The following is a 15887-nucleotide window of genomic DNA, read 5'->3' as shown; positions in this document are numbered from 1 at the left end:
ATGAGATCTGGTGCCCTATTCGGGCCTGCAGGTGTACATGCAGGCAGAGCATTGTATACATAATAATAAATAAATAAATTAAAAAAAAATTAAAATAACCTACAGATTCCTATATATGGCTGGATGGCTGCTTTCAGTCCATTCTGAGTGCTTGCTGGTTGATTCTGGATCTAATTCTAAATCTTGTACTACAGCTTAACAGTCCGGCAACTCAATAAATCAATGTCCTCGGGTTTTTTGTTTGCTTGGTTGGTTGATTGGTTCTGTTTGTTTTTTTTTTTTTTTTAATGCAATCTTTCTTCACCGCTCAGTTTCTACAACATTTTCACACCTGTTCTTTATTACAGTCATATGGGTAGGCAGGTGTGTTAAATCAACTTTACAAATGACAAAACTTTGGGTTTGTTTTGTTTTTTGTTCGTTTGCTTTTTTCGAGACAGGGTCTCTCTGTGGAGCCTTGGCTGTTCTTGAGTTGCTCTGTAGACCAGGCTGGTCTCGAACTCATAGCCATCCGCCTGCCTCTGCCTCTCAAGTGCTGGGATTAAAGGCATGCGGCGCCACCACGCCTGGCAAAACTTTGGTTTTTCAAGACAGCGTTTCTCTGTGAAACCTTGGCTGTCCTCGACTCACTTTGTAGACCAGACTGGCCTCGAACTCAGAGATCCACCTGGCTCTGCCTCCCTGAGTGCTGGAACTACAGGCGTGCGCCACTGCACCCAGCTCAAATGAGAAAACTTAATATTGACATAATGTAAATAACAGCACACACACACACGCACGCAAAAGAGGGAAAATCAGATGTAACTTCAAATCTATTTGAGCCGTAATAGCATCAGCTGTGGTTAATGTTGCACGTTCGCATTTATCTGTGAGATAGGTTTATCTGTGAAGACCACGGTATCCCCCAGGGGGTCCAACACAGTGCTTTGCGGGTTGACAGTATTTACTGAAGGAACGAGAGTTCCTGACTTTCCAGTGTTAGGGGTTGGTAATGCATCTTTGTTTTGTAACTGACGTGCAGTTGAGTCCAAGTATATCACTGAAATTGTTTGGGTTTTAGTTGAAGATGCAAAGCTTCACTCCAATTGCCTCCAGGAGAGAGCGTAAATGAGGAGCTGGGCGGCCTGAGTTCTAGTGCGGCCGGTCCCCTGAAGTCACCGTGAAACTTCGCGCACAGGCTCAGAGCTCAGAGATCCCACCCAGAAAAGGCAGTCTGGCCGGGCATGGTGGCGCACGCCTTTAATCCCAGCACACGGGAGGCAGAGGCAGGTGAATCGCTGTGAGTTCGAGGCTAGCCTGGTCTACAAAGCGAGTCCAAGACAACCAAGGCTACACAGAGAAACCCTGTCTCAACAAAACAAAACAAAACAAAACAGGAAACGCAGTCTGGGCTCAGTCCTGCTCAGAGCCAGGACTGGACATGAGGGGAGTCGGGTTCCCATTTCCTCGGTCCCTTTCCTTGCGTCCCCTCCGCAACCGCCTACTCAGCGACAGACACAAGGGTCCCTTCCCGCGTCCCGGTGTGTCAGCCCGACACAGAGCCGCGCACGGATCGGCACGGAACCCAGCCGCCATCTTTTCCATTGGCGCGACCCCAACCGCCACCCGCCGGCGCCGGGAGCTCACCTCTCCTCGCAGTCTTTGCATTTCACTTGCAAGGGAACAAGTTGCTGGAACAGAACTTGGCTCATGTCGTACCGCCGCCCCGACGGGTGTGCGAAAAAGCCCGACAGGCCTTGGCCCTCGGTGCAAGCTTGAAAGAAGTCCCGGTGCTGACAGGGTTTAAGTTTGGCGCTCAGCTCCCGCAGAGGCAGGGGAGGGTAGGCGGGGCGGAGAATAAACCGACGGAACGAAGGAAGTTTGGACCTCGTCAGCCACCATCACCTTCTTCCGGCTCAGGGCACGACGGAGCCGGGGTGATTGTGTAATTTCCGGTTATTAATAAGCGTGGTCGACCCTCCTCCATGGCGGTAGTGTTTGTTAAGGGAAGGGGAAGCAAAGGAAAGTAACCGCTTTGGGCTGCGAGCGAGCATCCAAAAAGGACCCAGGGTTATGGCGGCTCCTGCGCCGACGTCGCACGCGACCGGTTTTCCAACCGAGGGTAGATGCAGCTATTTTGTGGAAAAGAAGAAGCGCTTCTGCAAGATGGTGGTGGCCGCAGGGAGGAGGTTCTGTGGCGAACACGCAGGAGCAGCGGAGGTCTGGTAGCTCCCTACCGTCCTGAGAGTCGGAACCGAGTTGCGGGTCTGTTGGTGCTGGGAACCGGCCTCGCCCCTCCCTCACAAGTTTCTGTCCCATGGATTCTCCGGCTTTTACTTGAGTAGATGCGGTTCTGACCTCCGCATGTGGAGCCTTGGGGAGCCCTCCTGAGGAGCTTTGTTTTCTTGTACTAAGAAAAGCGCCGTCTGAGAGTCGATAAAGATGCTTGCCCTTCCTTCCACTCTTCTCCCATCCTCATGGGAGGTGTTTGCTTTTTTACAAGTTAGTGTTTAAAGTCACTAAGTTTTACTGAGTTCTAATGATAGCCACTTCCGAATGCATTGGGAAGAAACTTTTGATTTTTTTTTTTTTTTTTTTTTTTTTTTTTTTTTTTTAGTTTAGGCTTCCCTTTCTAGGAACCACCTTATGAACTTGTAATTATTATTTTGAGACAGCCAAGGGAAAAATTAACATGCATAACCTTAAAGATGAAAGCAAAGTGCATTTTTATTTTTATTTATTTTTAATTTTTTTATTATTTTGTCCCCCAGCAGACACTTAGTAAGGTCTTAAGACGTTTTGGTTGTAAGTGCAAAATATCAGTGGCTTCTGATGGATAGAGAACAGGGACATTGCTAACCTGCAAATCATAGAACAGTCTCATTCCCTTCTACACCAAAAAAGAAACCATCTCAATAGCAATACTACCTGACTACACTGTTTGTAAACTCAAATAATAAATTTTAAAATTGCTTTGTGTGTGTGTGTGTGTGTGTGTGCTCTGTGATTAGGCTTTGCAAGTTAGAGTCCTACTTCCCTCGAAAGACAGTTTTCCCGTTTGTTTTCAGACCTTGATCTTGCTGTATTTCCTGTATTGGTCTTGAACTCCTGATCTCAGGGATTCTCCTGCCTCAGCCTCCCACCAAAGAATCAAACTGGAAAACGAGTTTTAAAATCTGTACATGAAGAATAAGTAATATACATTTTTTAAATACTGAAAATTTCTTAACTTTACCTAGATTCAGTGTCCATAACTTCATGAACATGTTGAAACAAATAATTGATTAAAAAAAATTAAAAGTAAATATTTGGTCAGCTTTTACTATATGGCTTGCACTATGCTAAACAATGTTGTTATTTTGCTTTTAAATATTCAGTTTTCACAAACCTTAGGAAGTAAGTCCTACTATGATTCTTATATTTCTCGAGGTAGTGAGTCCCTGTTCAGGCTAGCAGCTAATAGAGCTGAGATCACACACACCTAAGCAATCCTGCTGGCCTCTAGCTTTAATAAGTGTGCCATCATAGTTCATTCATGTCCATAGTGTCTGTAGGGTGAAACTGCCAACACTTTTCTTTTCTCCCAGTGCCTATAGTTAAACGTGTATAACTTGAAAGGTTCTAACTAGCGATTTGAAAAGTTGCAAAGCCAATGAATATGACCCATTGGAATTTGTTAAACTGTCATGTCTTACAGTTTCTATTGTACTTTTTTCCATATTTATTGAGACAGGGTCTCATTATGTGACCCTGGCTAGGTCTGTCTGCCTTTCCTCTAAAGAGCTGAGAGTCAAAGCATGTTCCTCCAGGGCTGGAAAAATGGCTCAGCAGTTAAGAGCACTGGCTGCTCTTCCAAAGGACCAGGGTTCAATTCCCAGCACCCACATGACAGCTCACAACTGTCTGTAACTCCAAGAACTGACACCTTCACACAGACAAAATACCACTGAACATAAAATAAAAATTAATTTAAAAAAAAATCGTATTCCACCATGCCCAGCTTTTCCCCATACTTTAACAACCTGGAGATAAATATGCATTTTGTAATCAATTTAAATAGGCAACATATTGCAAAGAATAAGTGTGCAAGTAATGAGATGTTAGTCACCTCAATTTCACCATTTATATCCAGTAAGAACGTACTTCAAAAGATCATTTTTGTACATGATGAATATTATACAATGTTATTAGTTAATCTGAAGTAAATGGTTAGCATTTTTCCTTAGTGCCTATAAAATCACTATGCCTATTTTTAGCAGTTATCTCATGCAGAATTGCATAAGCAGGCCAAAACAGTATTTGTTCATTTATACAGAAGCCTGCTGAAATGGGGGAAAATCTTTTGTTAGGCAGCATGGCCTGATTGAGCTTATTTTACATTATGTCCAATTAAAATTTTCTTACCTTATTTTGGAAATAGAAGAAGACTGAGTATATCCAATATCTGAAGGTTATAAATTTGATATTTCAATAAATGTTTTTCTTTTAATTTATTAGGAAGAAAATTCTCGGAAAAGAATCTTGTGTCCTTTAGATCCAAAACAGTAAGTATGGGGTCAGAGAAGTGTTTCTGTGGTCATTTGAGTTGTATGTATCTGTGTTTGTGATTTATTAGAAACAGTAAACTTCACAAGGCTCATTTAAGGTTTTCTAGCTCTTAATTTTTCTTTTTAAATTTAGCACAGTATATGAAGACCAACTAGCAAAACATTTGAAAAAATGTAATTCAAGAGAGAAGCCAAAGCCTGTAAGTATTTGAAATGTGTGGTATGTTGGCATGTTGGTATGTGGTGTGTGTGTCTGTGTGTGTGTATGTGTGTGTGTGTACACCCTGGATCATATGAACCCTATGCCTGGGTGGCTTTAGCATTGTGGCTTGAGTTTAACAAGCTCTTCACTATGTTAGAAATTTTTTGTTTACCAAATAAAAATTGTTTTGTAATAGATTTCTCTAGTATAGATAATTTTCATTTATAAAAATCCAATCTAAACCCCAGTGCGATGGCACATACCATATGGATCTCTGTGAGTTTCTAGCCTGCCTGCTCTACATAACAAGTTCCAGCCCAATCAGGCCTACATAGAGAGACTCTGTCCCCCAAAAATAAATAAAATAAATCAGAAATCTAATCCACAGTACAATTTACCCCAAGCATTTTTCCTAACCCTTTTTAAGATTAGGAGTATGGGTGAGGTGGCATACACCTTTAATCCCAGCATTAGCGAGTACTAGGCAGATGGATCTCTGAGTTCAAGTCCAGCCTGATCTACAGAGCAAGTTCAAGGACAGCTAAGGCTACACAGAGAGAAACCCTGTCTCAAAACCCTATATGCAGTAATGCTTACGGCTAATTTTCCATGACGTTTTTGTCAGTCTCCCACCAAAACATTGTGCTAACTGCAGCTTCACCTCTTGCCCTCAGTTATCAATTTCCTTTGTTAAACCTATCAATAAAGACAGTCTCACTCATTCAAGCACGTCTTTAATCCCAGCACTTGGGAAGCAGGTGGATTGATGAGTTTGAGGTTAGCCTGGTCTACAGAGGAATTCCAGGGCACACAGCAGCCAGAGCACTACATAGAAAACCCTGTCTCCAAAAAAGAAAGGAAGAAAGAAATCCTCACATAATCAAGAGTTATCCTCTGCCAGCTGGGCGTGGTGATGCACGCCTTTAATTCCAGCACTTGAGAGGCAGAGACAGAGGCAGGTGGATTGCTGAGTTCGAGGCCAGCCTGCTCTATAAAGTCAGGAGTCCATGAGAGCCAAGGCTACACAAAGAGACCCTGTCTCCAACCCCCCCTCAAAAAAGGTAATAATCAAGAGTTATTCTCTGCCATCCTTTTAACAAAAATCCATATAAATGTTGCTAAACTACCTTAGCTTCCCCACCCCCCAGACAGGGTTTCTCTGTGTAGCCTTGACTGTCCTGAACTCACTTTGTAGACCAAGCTGGCCTAGAACTGATCTGCCTGCCTCTGCCTCCTGGGTGCTGGGGTTAAAGGCATGCACATCACCACCTTAGATTTCAACCAGTGACCTTTATCCATTCCTCTAACCATACCTGGAGCTCTTCCCCCAGCCCTGCTGCCCATAGGATAATTAAGAACTGTGTTCCCCCTTTTTATGATAGGACTATGCTGCTGCATGTAAATAAAGTGTCCTTTGCATTGCTAGCCCTAGCAAATTAAGCACATTCACCCCTGAAACCCCTCCTACTGCCCAAGGTCTATTTGTTTGGTTTTTTGTTTGTTTGTTTGTTTTGTTTTGCTTTGCTTTTCGAGACAGGGTTTTTCTATGTAGCCTTGGCTGTCCTAGACTCACTCTGTAGACCAGGCTGGCCTCAGACTCATAGTGATCCACCTGCCTCTGCATCCCGAGTGCTGGGATTAAAGGCGTGTGCCACCACCGCCCAGTGTGAACAAGGTTTATAATGTCCCTGACTCAGGAAATAAATGCTCTCTTGCTCCCTTCCTCCACCACGACTGTCTGACACTCACTGCTTCACCGCTGAACCTTCAAATTAGCCTGTCTAGCCAGGATTGCCTGGGGCACAAGCCTCCACTGCCGCCAGACAGGTCTGAGGTGTGCTTGCTGACTGTTCCCAATGCAGCTATCAGATTTGCCCAAGCCAAGTCGGGCTCCTAAAGTCACTTGGCTTGGCTCATTGGGAGCTCCAAGCTCCCTGCTGTTGTCTGGTCTGGGGCTGGCAGCTCAGCTAAGAGAGCTATAATTCTTGATGTGGAGGAAATCCTCTTCTCCAGAACCCCCTGCTGAACAAGAGCTCTTGTGACACTAAAGTCTCCGTCTGTGTCCCAGCCTTTTTCTGCCTGCCTGATGTCCCACCTGTTCCTTGCCTCAGCTATAGGCCATTAGCTTTTTACTGAAGGGTGGTGCTTTCATCTGGGCACGAGAGGCCTTCCACATTACAGCTGAAGGTTTCAAACTGGGAGTGCCTCTTCACACAATCCCCTCACCAGAAGGTCCATAGAGATCTGTCTCTGCTGTTGTCCACCATGGTAAACCCGGCACCTAACGCAAACCAATCAGCATGGCAGTCTGCATGTCTGCAGGGACAGTCGGTGATTACAGAGCTGTGAGAGAAGGGCGACGGTGTGGGAGGGTGAAAGGAGAAGTGGTTCTTCACCTTGTGTTGTGAGCTTCTTAGTAATACTATGTTATGGTTTTGTTTCTGTCAAGGATTTCTTTATTCAAGATATAAATGCAGGATTAAAGGATGAAACTGAAATTCCTGAGCAGTTGGTAAGTGCATTATTTAATGCTTAACTCCATGCGGCGTTTATAAGCTGTCTCCCTGTGTAGTGACCACTGTCCAATTTTGTTTAGAGAGATCTGTTGTTTTGACTTTAGGATGTATTTTCCTATAGAACCACGTTGTTAGTGGTGGTTAGTCCCATAACAAGCTGCAACATGGCTCCGTTGTGAGCTAACTGAGCCCAAACTTGTTGACCCTGAGGGAGCACTGAGAGTTAAAGTATCACAGCAGAGGGCAAGTAGTGCCTTCCCAGCTGGGCGGCTCTGAAGGCAGCCTAGGGTGGAAGTTTTACCAGAAGAAGTACCTCAGCTGCCATAGGATCTGCCCAGCTGGGAAGCTTCTGCTCAGCCTCTGTCCTGGCACTTTAAGGTATGTTTTGGCTACATTATTTCACCTTATTTTTGTATACAGGTTCCCTTTTCTTCTCTATCTGAAGAGCAGTTGGAAAACTTAATTAAGAAATTGAGAAAAGCAAGTGAAGGTAAGTGCCTAAAGTTGCAAGTTCAATTCTTTGAGATGCATCAGTGGTGTATGAGTTGATGCTTTCTGTTCTGTTGTTCAGAGTCTTATTTATTGTTCGTGGTTTGCTGCTTAAGCTATCATGTTTCTTTTTGGTACAGGCTTGAATTCTACACTTGAAGATCACATTATGTCCCATCCAGCATTACATGATGCCCTTAATGACCCTAAAAATGGTGATTGTGCAGTCAAGCACCTGAAACAGCAGGTATGTTTTAGACCACAGTCACCTCAACCTTTGTTCATATGTTTAATGCTAATATTCTGGGCTGATGAGATGGCTCATCAGATAAAGGCATTTGCTCCCAAGCCTGATGACCTTCTGAACCTATCTGGAGAGAAGAATCAATTCTTGCAAATTGTCCTCTTGACTTCTACAGGCATACACATGTATGTGTGCTCACAATAAATACAATTTTTTTTTAAAAGCCAACATTCTAAATAGGCATGGTGGCACATCCTTTTATTCTCAGCACTTGGGAGGCAGAGGCTGTTGGATCACTGTGAGTTTGAAAGCCAGCCTGGTCTACACAGATAAACCACGTTTTGAAAAGCCAATTAAAGCCGGGTGTGGTAGTGCATGCCTGTAATGCCAGCACTTGGGGGTGGGGAGGGGGGTGGCACAGAGACAGAAGGATCAGTGTGAGTTCAAGGCCAGCCTAGTCTACAAAGCGAGTCTAGGACAGCCAAGGCTACACAGAGAAACCCTGTCTCGGAAAGAAAAGAAAAGGAAAACCGATTTAAAAAGAAAAAGAAAGAAGCTATCATTCTTCTCTGACTGTAATTGCTTAGTTTCTTTTAGTGAACAAAATACTTTCATTCAAAATTATATATGAGCATAAAATAAAAATTTCAGCATAGGTATGACCCAGAATGCAGAGTATTATTTTAAAGCAAGTAAAAGGAAAAGCTTTGTTAGCCATTCAGAAATGGTCAGTGAAACCTTCTGCCTTGTGTAGAGATTACTTTGTTTTCCCATGTGAGTCAGATTCCTTTGGTCTAGTTTATAAAATAACCTTATGGGGTTTGCAGGCTTCTATTTTAGGTAACATTGAAAAATTAAAGTTACTTGGTCCAAGAAGATGCTTTGTTGAGTTTGGAGCAGGAAAGGGGAAATTATCTCACTGGGTTGATATTGCCTTAAAAGATGCTGAGAATGTTCACTTCCTCCTGGTAGAAAAAGTGACCACAAGATTCAAGGTAAGTAGAGCCACTAACCAAACATATTTTTCTTCAGGAGGAAAAAAAAATGATAGGAACGTGTCTCTTAAAATAAGTTTACTCAGCTGGAGAGATGGCTCAGAGATTAAGAGCACTGTCTGCTCTTCCAAAGGTCATGAGTTCAATTCCCGGTAACCACAGGGTGGCTCAGGACCATCTGTAATGAGATCTAGTGCCTTCTTGTAGTAGGCAGACACAAATGCAAGCAGATACTGCATAAATAATAAATAAATCTTTAAAAAAAAAATAAGTTTACTCTTTTATATATTGATTGTAATTTTTTGCTATTATTGTTTGGTTCTTAATTGTACTGGTTAAACTGAAGGCACATTTTTAAAATTTTAAATATTGATAAACCGTGATCTGAGTTTTTAAGATTGTTTGCAGAGACAAGAAAATCTGTGAGCAGAACCAGGCTTCAGCTAGGACTTAAGCCACACCCTGATAGGCTCTTCATTAAGTAATTGAGCATTTTTTTGGATACCACCTAGGGAAAAGCACTGTGTAGCAAATAGATACTAGTAAGGCAGCTGTGCTCTGGTGAGTGTTTAGAACAGAGAGCTAGGTAAATATCTAAGTAAAGCATTTAATTAGTGGGAAGTTCTACAGAGTGTGGCATGCTAGGCTTTATCACAGGAGAGAATGGAGAATGACCATGCAGTCCAGGTGGTGCCTCTGACACATCTTGAAAGATCTGTTAGCATTTGCTAGAGAGGGTGTGAGAGCATTCTGGGAAATAAAACCAGTGGAGCCAAATGCCTGAAATAATAAAGGAAGCAATTCTGTGTGATGGCATGAAGTAGAATGTGGCAGTGTGAACCAGCAAAGAGAGCTGGCCTAGAAAGGTCTCTTGATGTGTGCTCTTGGCTTTGCCCTGCTCTGTGTTAGAGGTACAGAGGAAGAGGAGAGAGAGAGAGAGAGAGAGAGAGAGAGAGAGAGAGAGAGAGAGAGAGAGAGAGAGAGAGAGAGAGAGAGAGAGAACACGCTCGCTCGCGCAAGAGAGAGAGAGCACAAGCACACCAGGGTGATAAAGACAGAAATGCTGACTGACAAGTGACTATAGTCACTTAATATCTGTGAACCTTAATTTCTCTGTGAATGGGTTGGGAATTGTATGTGTAAGAGAGATAATGTATAGACGTAGTAGTAAAAACTGATAGAATTTCTAGCTTTAATGGGTATTGTCAGTTGTAAGTTTTTATTCATTCTCTTTTTAACTTTAAAGATCAAGTGTATTTACTGTGAATTTTGAAAACAAATAGAAACATTTTCATAAGGCTTTTTATACATTGAAGATGCAGACTCAGTAGTGTTCTGTTTCTGCAGGTAGATGGTAAACACAGAAAAAAGAACTCAGTGTTTGAAAGACTTCAAATTGATATTCAACACTTGTGCTTGAGTAAGTTGTGTGACTTTCCATTGCTCTATAGCAGAGCAGACATGTCTGACTCTGGGAGCTGCTTAGAATCCTGTCTCCACAGACCTGTGCTTTGTTAACACTGGTGTACGTCACTTAAAAAAACATAAGCAGACTTAAGGCTGAAACCTGAAAAGTTATAGTGTTACATCAACTAGAAGTAAAGTATGATATGCAGGAAATTTAAAACATTTGATATGTCCTTATATACTGCTTCCTTTTATATTATATTTAATTTTTACTAAGGCAGGAATGATGATATACACCTTTAATCCCAGCACTCAAGGTGCAGAGGCGGGCAGATCTCTGTGAGTTCCAGGCCAGCCAGGGCTGCATAGTGAGACCTTGTCTCAAAGAAATTAACTTTTGAGCCAGTCGGTGATGGCATATGCCTTTAATCCCAGCACTCAGGAGGCAGAGGCAGGTAGATCTCTAAATTCAAGGCCAGCCTGTGAGTTCCAGGACAACCAGGGCTACACAAAGAAACCCTGTCTCGAAAAATGAAGGAAAAGAAAGAAATTAACTTTTGAGTGTTGAAATTAGCCTTTAGACTGTAGGTAACACAACTCCATCAAAATCATTAAAGGAAATGAGATAATTCTCTGTGTAGCTAGTGTATAAAATATATACCCTCACAATTTCTGTCACAAACAAAGTAACTTACACATGCACACATGCATGAACACAAATGTGCACACTCACATACATACATACACACACACACACACACACACAAACCTCAGTCATTTGCCTTTTCTTTGTACTTTTTCTCACATTTTTCTTTGGCTTTTTGTTTGTTTTCTTTTTTGTTTCACTGCGTAGCTCTGGTTGTTTTGGAACTCACTATGTAGACAAGGCTGAGCTCTTCCTCCTGAGTGCTTGGATTAAAATGTGCACCAGCACACCTGGCTCTTTCATATTATTTAAGAAGAAAATAATGTGAACATTTGCAAGTACCTTCCATCCATAAATTTTAATCTAGTCTTGAGAAGCAGCCAGTCATCTGTATATGAGTCACTGTGTCCTGTTGCTTCTGGGGAGCCACGTATCATTCACTCCTGTAACTCCAGCACTTGGGAGGAGAGGCAGGAGGCTCCCCGGGACTACATAACCCATCCCAGGCCAGCAAGCACTACGTAATGAGTCAGGGGAAACCTGCTTGTCTGTTTACCTTAACACTTTTCTGTGCCATACCATAAACACGGGCACATTCTTAGGCTGTATGTTAGATTCTGTGAGAATTGCTTGGTCTCGCATCTTTCATCTCTGAAATTAAAAGATTCTAAAAACCCTCCTTTTGAAGGACACATTAATACTCTGTATCATAAGCAAACTACCCTAATTCTTACCTCCTTTCATCTCAGACAGGATTCCTGTGCTGAGGGAAGGAAGACTGCCTGTGGTAGGAATTGGGAAGCATCTGTGTGGGGTCGCCACAGGTAAGTGGGACACACAGGAACCTGTAGACTGACACACTGCGCTGTAGCCTGGATGGCCCCCCACCTCAGGGCCACTTAGGTGCTCACGTAACCCATGTAAAAGCTTTTTAACGTAAAGCAGTTTCACCCTGGGGTGGAGGGAAGCGCACTACTTTGGCTCTTCCCACCTAGTCCATGCTTCTCAAGACCTTCACCCGACAGCGGCAGCTTCCCATGTCCCCACGCGCTGTCCCCACGCGCACTATGTAAATCCCCTTTCACGCTGCTGCAGATTCTCTTTGTGAGATCCAGCGTCATCAGTGCCATTCCTTCTGCTTCTTCCATCATTTTTGGCTCCCTGTGCTTGTTGTTAATATGTCAGACCCATCTGTGACACTCCGTGTCCTTCTCCTTCTTGAAACCCTCGGTCACTCTGCCTCTAGGTTTACTGTTGGGCAGTATGGACTATGTCTATTCCTAAATGCCATATTGCGCCAGCCAGTCCTAGAATTCCACTGTCACCATTAGAAAGAATTGGCCTAGTTCCTACTCACCCTTGAGCTCAGCTTTCTCCATGTTTCTGGAGGCTCCTTAATGTCATCGGAATATACTCTGCATAGCTTTTTCTTGTTTTTAATTATCTGTTTAAATATTTAATTACTCTGCTGTGCTGAGATTTTTTTTTTCAACACCAGTGTATGTGCTAACACATTGCTTGCTATATGAGGGACTCTGATTTGAGTGAATGGTCTTGGCCACTTCTTTCTACCTTTGCTGCCTCTCTGTACCTTCTAAAAAGATGGTCCTTAAGGTCACTATGAAAGAGCTTTAGGTTGCTAATATTCTCTTTGTTTCTGAAATAACTTAATCCTTCTAATCTTTTCTCTGATTATTCTCACTTCTTAAAATTATTTTTAAGCCAACTGTAAGTAAAACAGCAAATATATATTGTTAGAAAGTAATAGTTGATACACCTGGGTGAAGTGGCACACCTGTATTCCCAGATACTCAGGAAGCTGAGCAGGAGGATCACTTGAGCTAAATGATCATATGCACAGATGAGTCTATGTACAGTCTAGGCAACATAATGAGGCCCATTCGGTCATAAGAGAGAGAGAAAACAACAGACTATGAAATTACCAAATTAGCTATTGCTGTATCCAAATAATAGTTACCAATAGTGTTGCTGGCACAATTAAAATTTAGTGTAAAGATCACATAAATTACATCCATTTTTATGTCATAGACTAACAAATTTTAGAAGATCATTTGTTTTTAGTTAGTATGATATGACAATCTAATCAGAGAAAATAGAAATTTTATAGCATACATTTGTGAACTTTCCAATATTGCCAGTATGGCACTTTAGAGGGCTTATTCTGTTTTTAAATTTTGTTTTGTTTTTAAATTTTTATTTATTTTTATTTTACATGTATAGATGTTTTACCTGCATGTATGAAAATACAGTGCTTCCATGCCCAGTACTCACAGAGGCCAGAAGAGCGTATTGGATCCCTTGGACAGTTTTAAGCCACCCTAAGTGTACTTTAACACTGAGCCATCTCTTCAGCCCCTAGTATGTCAGGGCTTTTTGTTGTTGTTGTTATTGTTGTTAGTGGTGGTGGTGGTGATGGTGGTTAATTTTTTGTTGGATATTTGTTGTTTTTAATTTTTAAAAAAGATTTATTTATTATGCCTGCATGTATACCTGCATGCCAGAAGATGGCATCAGGTCACATTGTAGATGGTTGTAAGGGTTACAGGGAATTGAACTCAGGATCTCTGGAAGAGCAGTCAGTGCTCTTAACCTCTGAGCCATCTCTCTAGCCCACTAGTATGGCAGTTTTAGTCATTGCATCCTCAGTGTTTTGTACATGCAAAGCATTCAGCAAATATTTGTGGAGCAAATGCCAACATACAGGAAAGCTGTTCAGCCTACTTTCCATATTGAAATCCCCTTTTCTCAACTTTTCAATTCATCACGATTTGTTGTGACCAGCCTACATTTCAAGACTAGCATCTTAGCCAGCTGTGCTGGCACACACCTGTAATCCCAAACCGGGAAATGGAAGCAAAAGGATCAGGGCTCTAAGGTCAACACCAGCTGTTCAGGACCTATCTCGAAACAAAACCTAAAACTACCTTCCTGAACTTGGGTCAGCATGCTAAGTGAATTCACCTTCCTTCGTTTCTTTCCTTGGGGTTTCTTAAGCTCATAACTTTAGCTGGGATAGGAGAAATGAAAGGTAATGCTCATTGTTGGACAGAAGTTTTTCAAATCATAGGATTTACGCTTGCTTTAGTTTTATTGGGAAGTACTCTATGCAAAATAAATCAGTAGAAAAATTAAGATGACAAATTTGAGAAAAAATTGTAACATCTGATAGAATTGTTACAATATATAGCTAAGTAGGTTTTTTTGTTGTTTTTTTGTTCGTTCGTTTGTTTGTTTGTTTTTAACTGGTTTGTGTTGTTGTGTTTTGTTTAGCCATACTGCTTACGGAATCAGAAAATACTCATTTTTAAAGATGATGTGGTCGGGGGGCGGGCATATGCTTGTGTTTGCAGATCTTGCATTACGATGTTTGGTTGAAACCTATGCTGCCAGTTTTGAGGAAAAGAATGAAGAGCCTCTAGCCAAACGCTTAAAGAATGATAGGACAGAAAAAGAAAGTTACGCTTCGGCCAAGGAAGGAAATGAAAAAATTGTCCCGGAGACACAGACCCCTGTGGCTGGCATTGTCATTGCCCTCTGTTGTCACCACAGGTGTGACTGGAGACATTACGTGGGCAAAGAGTACTTCCAGGCCCTCGGCCTCGGGGCCGTGGAGTTCTACTATTTCCAGAGAATGAGTAGCTGGGCGACATGTGGCATGAGGACTTCTCTGGAAGCCTCGGGTGTTACTACGAAGGGAAAAGATGGTCAAAATGACGACGACGACAACAACAGCGAGCATGAGGGTGGAGGAGACAGACTCGCAGATGGCCGTGATTCACCTGGGTAAGTGATGGCTGTAACCCACCAACTGAAGGGGAGCATTTTATCACCATAAACTAGACCCCTGTTGGCCCCTGTGGATAATATTGCAGGACCTCCCACAGATGCCTAGAGCCTGAGATACAGCGGACCCCCATATGTTAGCATTGCAGTTACCTCCTGTGCCAGTCTAATAACCAAGATGACTGCATGGTAGCTACTGAGTGTGGGTATGCTCGGATGGCCATGTGCTAGGCAAAGGTTCACTCCCCAGCTAGGAAGGAGTCGGGTGCCACATGACACACCATGCTACTCAGAATGCCTTGGCCAATGGTTCATTTTGGGAATTTTCCATTTAATATTTTTAGACTGTGGTTGACCTTGGACAAGAGATACCAAAGAAAATGAAATTGAGTATAGAAAAGGAAACTGAGTAAGAAGAAGGATTCCTTCTTTTAAAGATGACTTATCAACAATTTAGTCAAGAAAATATGGTTTACACTCTATTTTGGGTTTTTTTATTTGTTTGGTTTGTTTTTTTGTTTTTTGTTTTGAGACAGGGTTTCTCTGTGTAGCCTTGGCTGTCCTGGACTCACTTTGTAGACCAGGCTGGCATCAAACTCACAGCGATCCACCTGCCTCTACCTCCTGAGTGCTGGGATCAAAGGCATGCCCCACCACACCCAGCTTACTCTCTATTTTTAGAGTAAGCTAAAACATGTTTTAATTGTGATCATAAAGAAAGTTTGGGAAGCAAGAGACATAGCACCTAGTGTTCTGTTGGCTAATTAGCAGCTTCATAGTAAATAGCAGTGACCAAAGTTGTTATGAACTTTTACAAAACTTTATTTTTTGTGTGTCTTCAACGTAGGACTCTTTCTGTAGAAGAAAAGAAGAAAATAGGACATCTTTGCAAACTGCTGGTTGACCAAGGCCGGCTCCAGTATTTGCAGCAGAAGGGCTTCAGGCCAGCCCTATGTCACTACACAGACCCATCGGTGTCTCTGGAAAACGTGCTCTTAACTGCCGTGCCTGTTCAACTGTCAGCGCAGGAAACAGCCCGTTAGTGGAGGGAAGCATGG

The 15887-nt window shown here is 42.5% G+C and overlaps 2 protein-coding genes across 3 annotated transcripts in view; one reads left to right on the top strand and one right to left on the bottom strand.

Moving 5' to 3' along the window:
• Nucleotides 1–1896, bottom strand: part of Sass6 (SAS-6 centriolar assembly protein) — a 32454-nt gene extending 30558 nt beyond the window's left edge. The window contains exon 1 of the mRNA XM_051165756.1: nt 1627–1896. Coding sequence (XP_051021713.1) covers nt 1627–1691 — 65 coding nt within the window. The 5' untranslated portion in view covers nt 1692–1896. The remainder of the gene's footprint in view (nt 1–1626) is intronic.
• A 138-nt stretch (nt 1897–2034) lies between these two features.
• On the top strand, nt 2035–15872 carry Trmt13 (tRNA methyltransferase 13 homolog). 2 transcript variants are annotated; one of them, XM_051165587.1, is made up of 11 exons: nt 2035–2199; nt 4477–4523; nt 4660–4726; nt 7178–7240; nt 7665–7734; nt 7874–7980; nt 8805–8972; nt 10320–10392; nt 11775–11849; nt 14397–14829; nt 15677–15872. In XM_051165587.1, exons 1-11 carry the CDS (start codon nt 2053–2055, stop codon nt 15870–15872), a joined length of 1446 nt encoding a protein of 481 aa, XP_051021544.1. In that variant the 5' UTR covers nt 2035–2052. The 2 variants fall into 2 exon arrangements, with proteins under 2 accessions (XP_051021544.1, XP_051021543.1); XM_051165586.1 differs by lacking the exon at nt 15677–15872 and having other exon boundaries at nt 14596–14724.
• The last annotated feature ends 15 nt before the right edge of the window (nt 15873–15887 follow it).

Source organism: Acomys russatus, chromosome 23, assembly GCF_903995435.1.
Source record: "Acomys russatus chromosome 23, mAcoRus1.1, whole genome shotgun sequence".
Lineage (NCBI taxonomy): Eukaryota > Metazoa > Chordata > Mammalia > Rodentia > Muridae > Acomys > Acomys russatus.
Note: the sequence above shows the minus strand (reverse complement) of the source record. Positions and strands in the feature narration are given on the sequence as shown.

Bases quoted from the DNA above. Each gene is read 5' to 3' on its own strand.
- Trmt13 (XM_051165587.1), top strand. From the start codon at position 2,053: ATGGCGGCTCCTGCGCCGACGTCGCACGCGACCGGTTTTCCAACCGAG. The intron at 4,727-7,177 runs GTAAGTATTTGA...GTTTCTGTCAAG, and splicing joins CAAGAGAGAAGCCAAAGCCT to GATTTCTTTATTCAAGATAT. The intron at 7,735-7,873 runs GTAAGTGCCTAA...TTTTTGGTACAG, and splicing joins ATTGAGAAAAGCAAGTGAAG to GCTTGAATTCTACACTTGAA.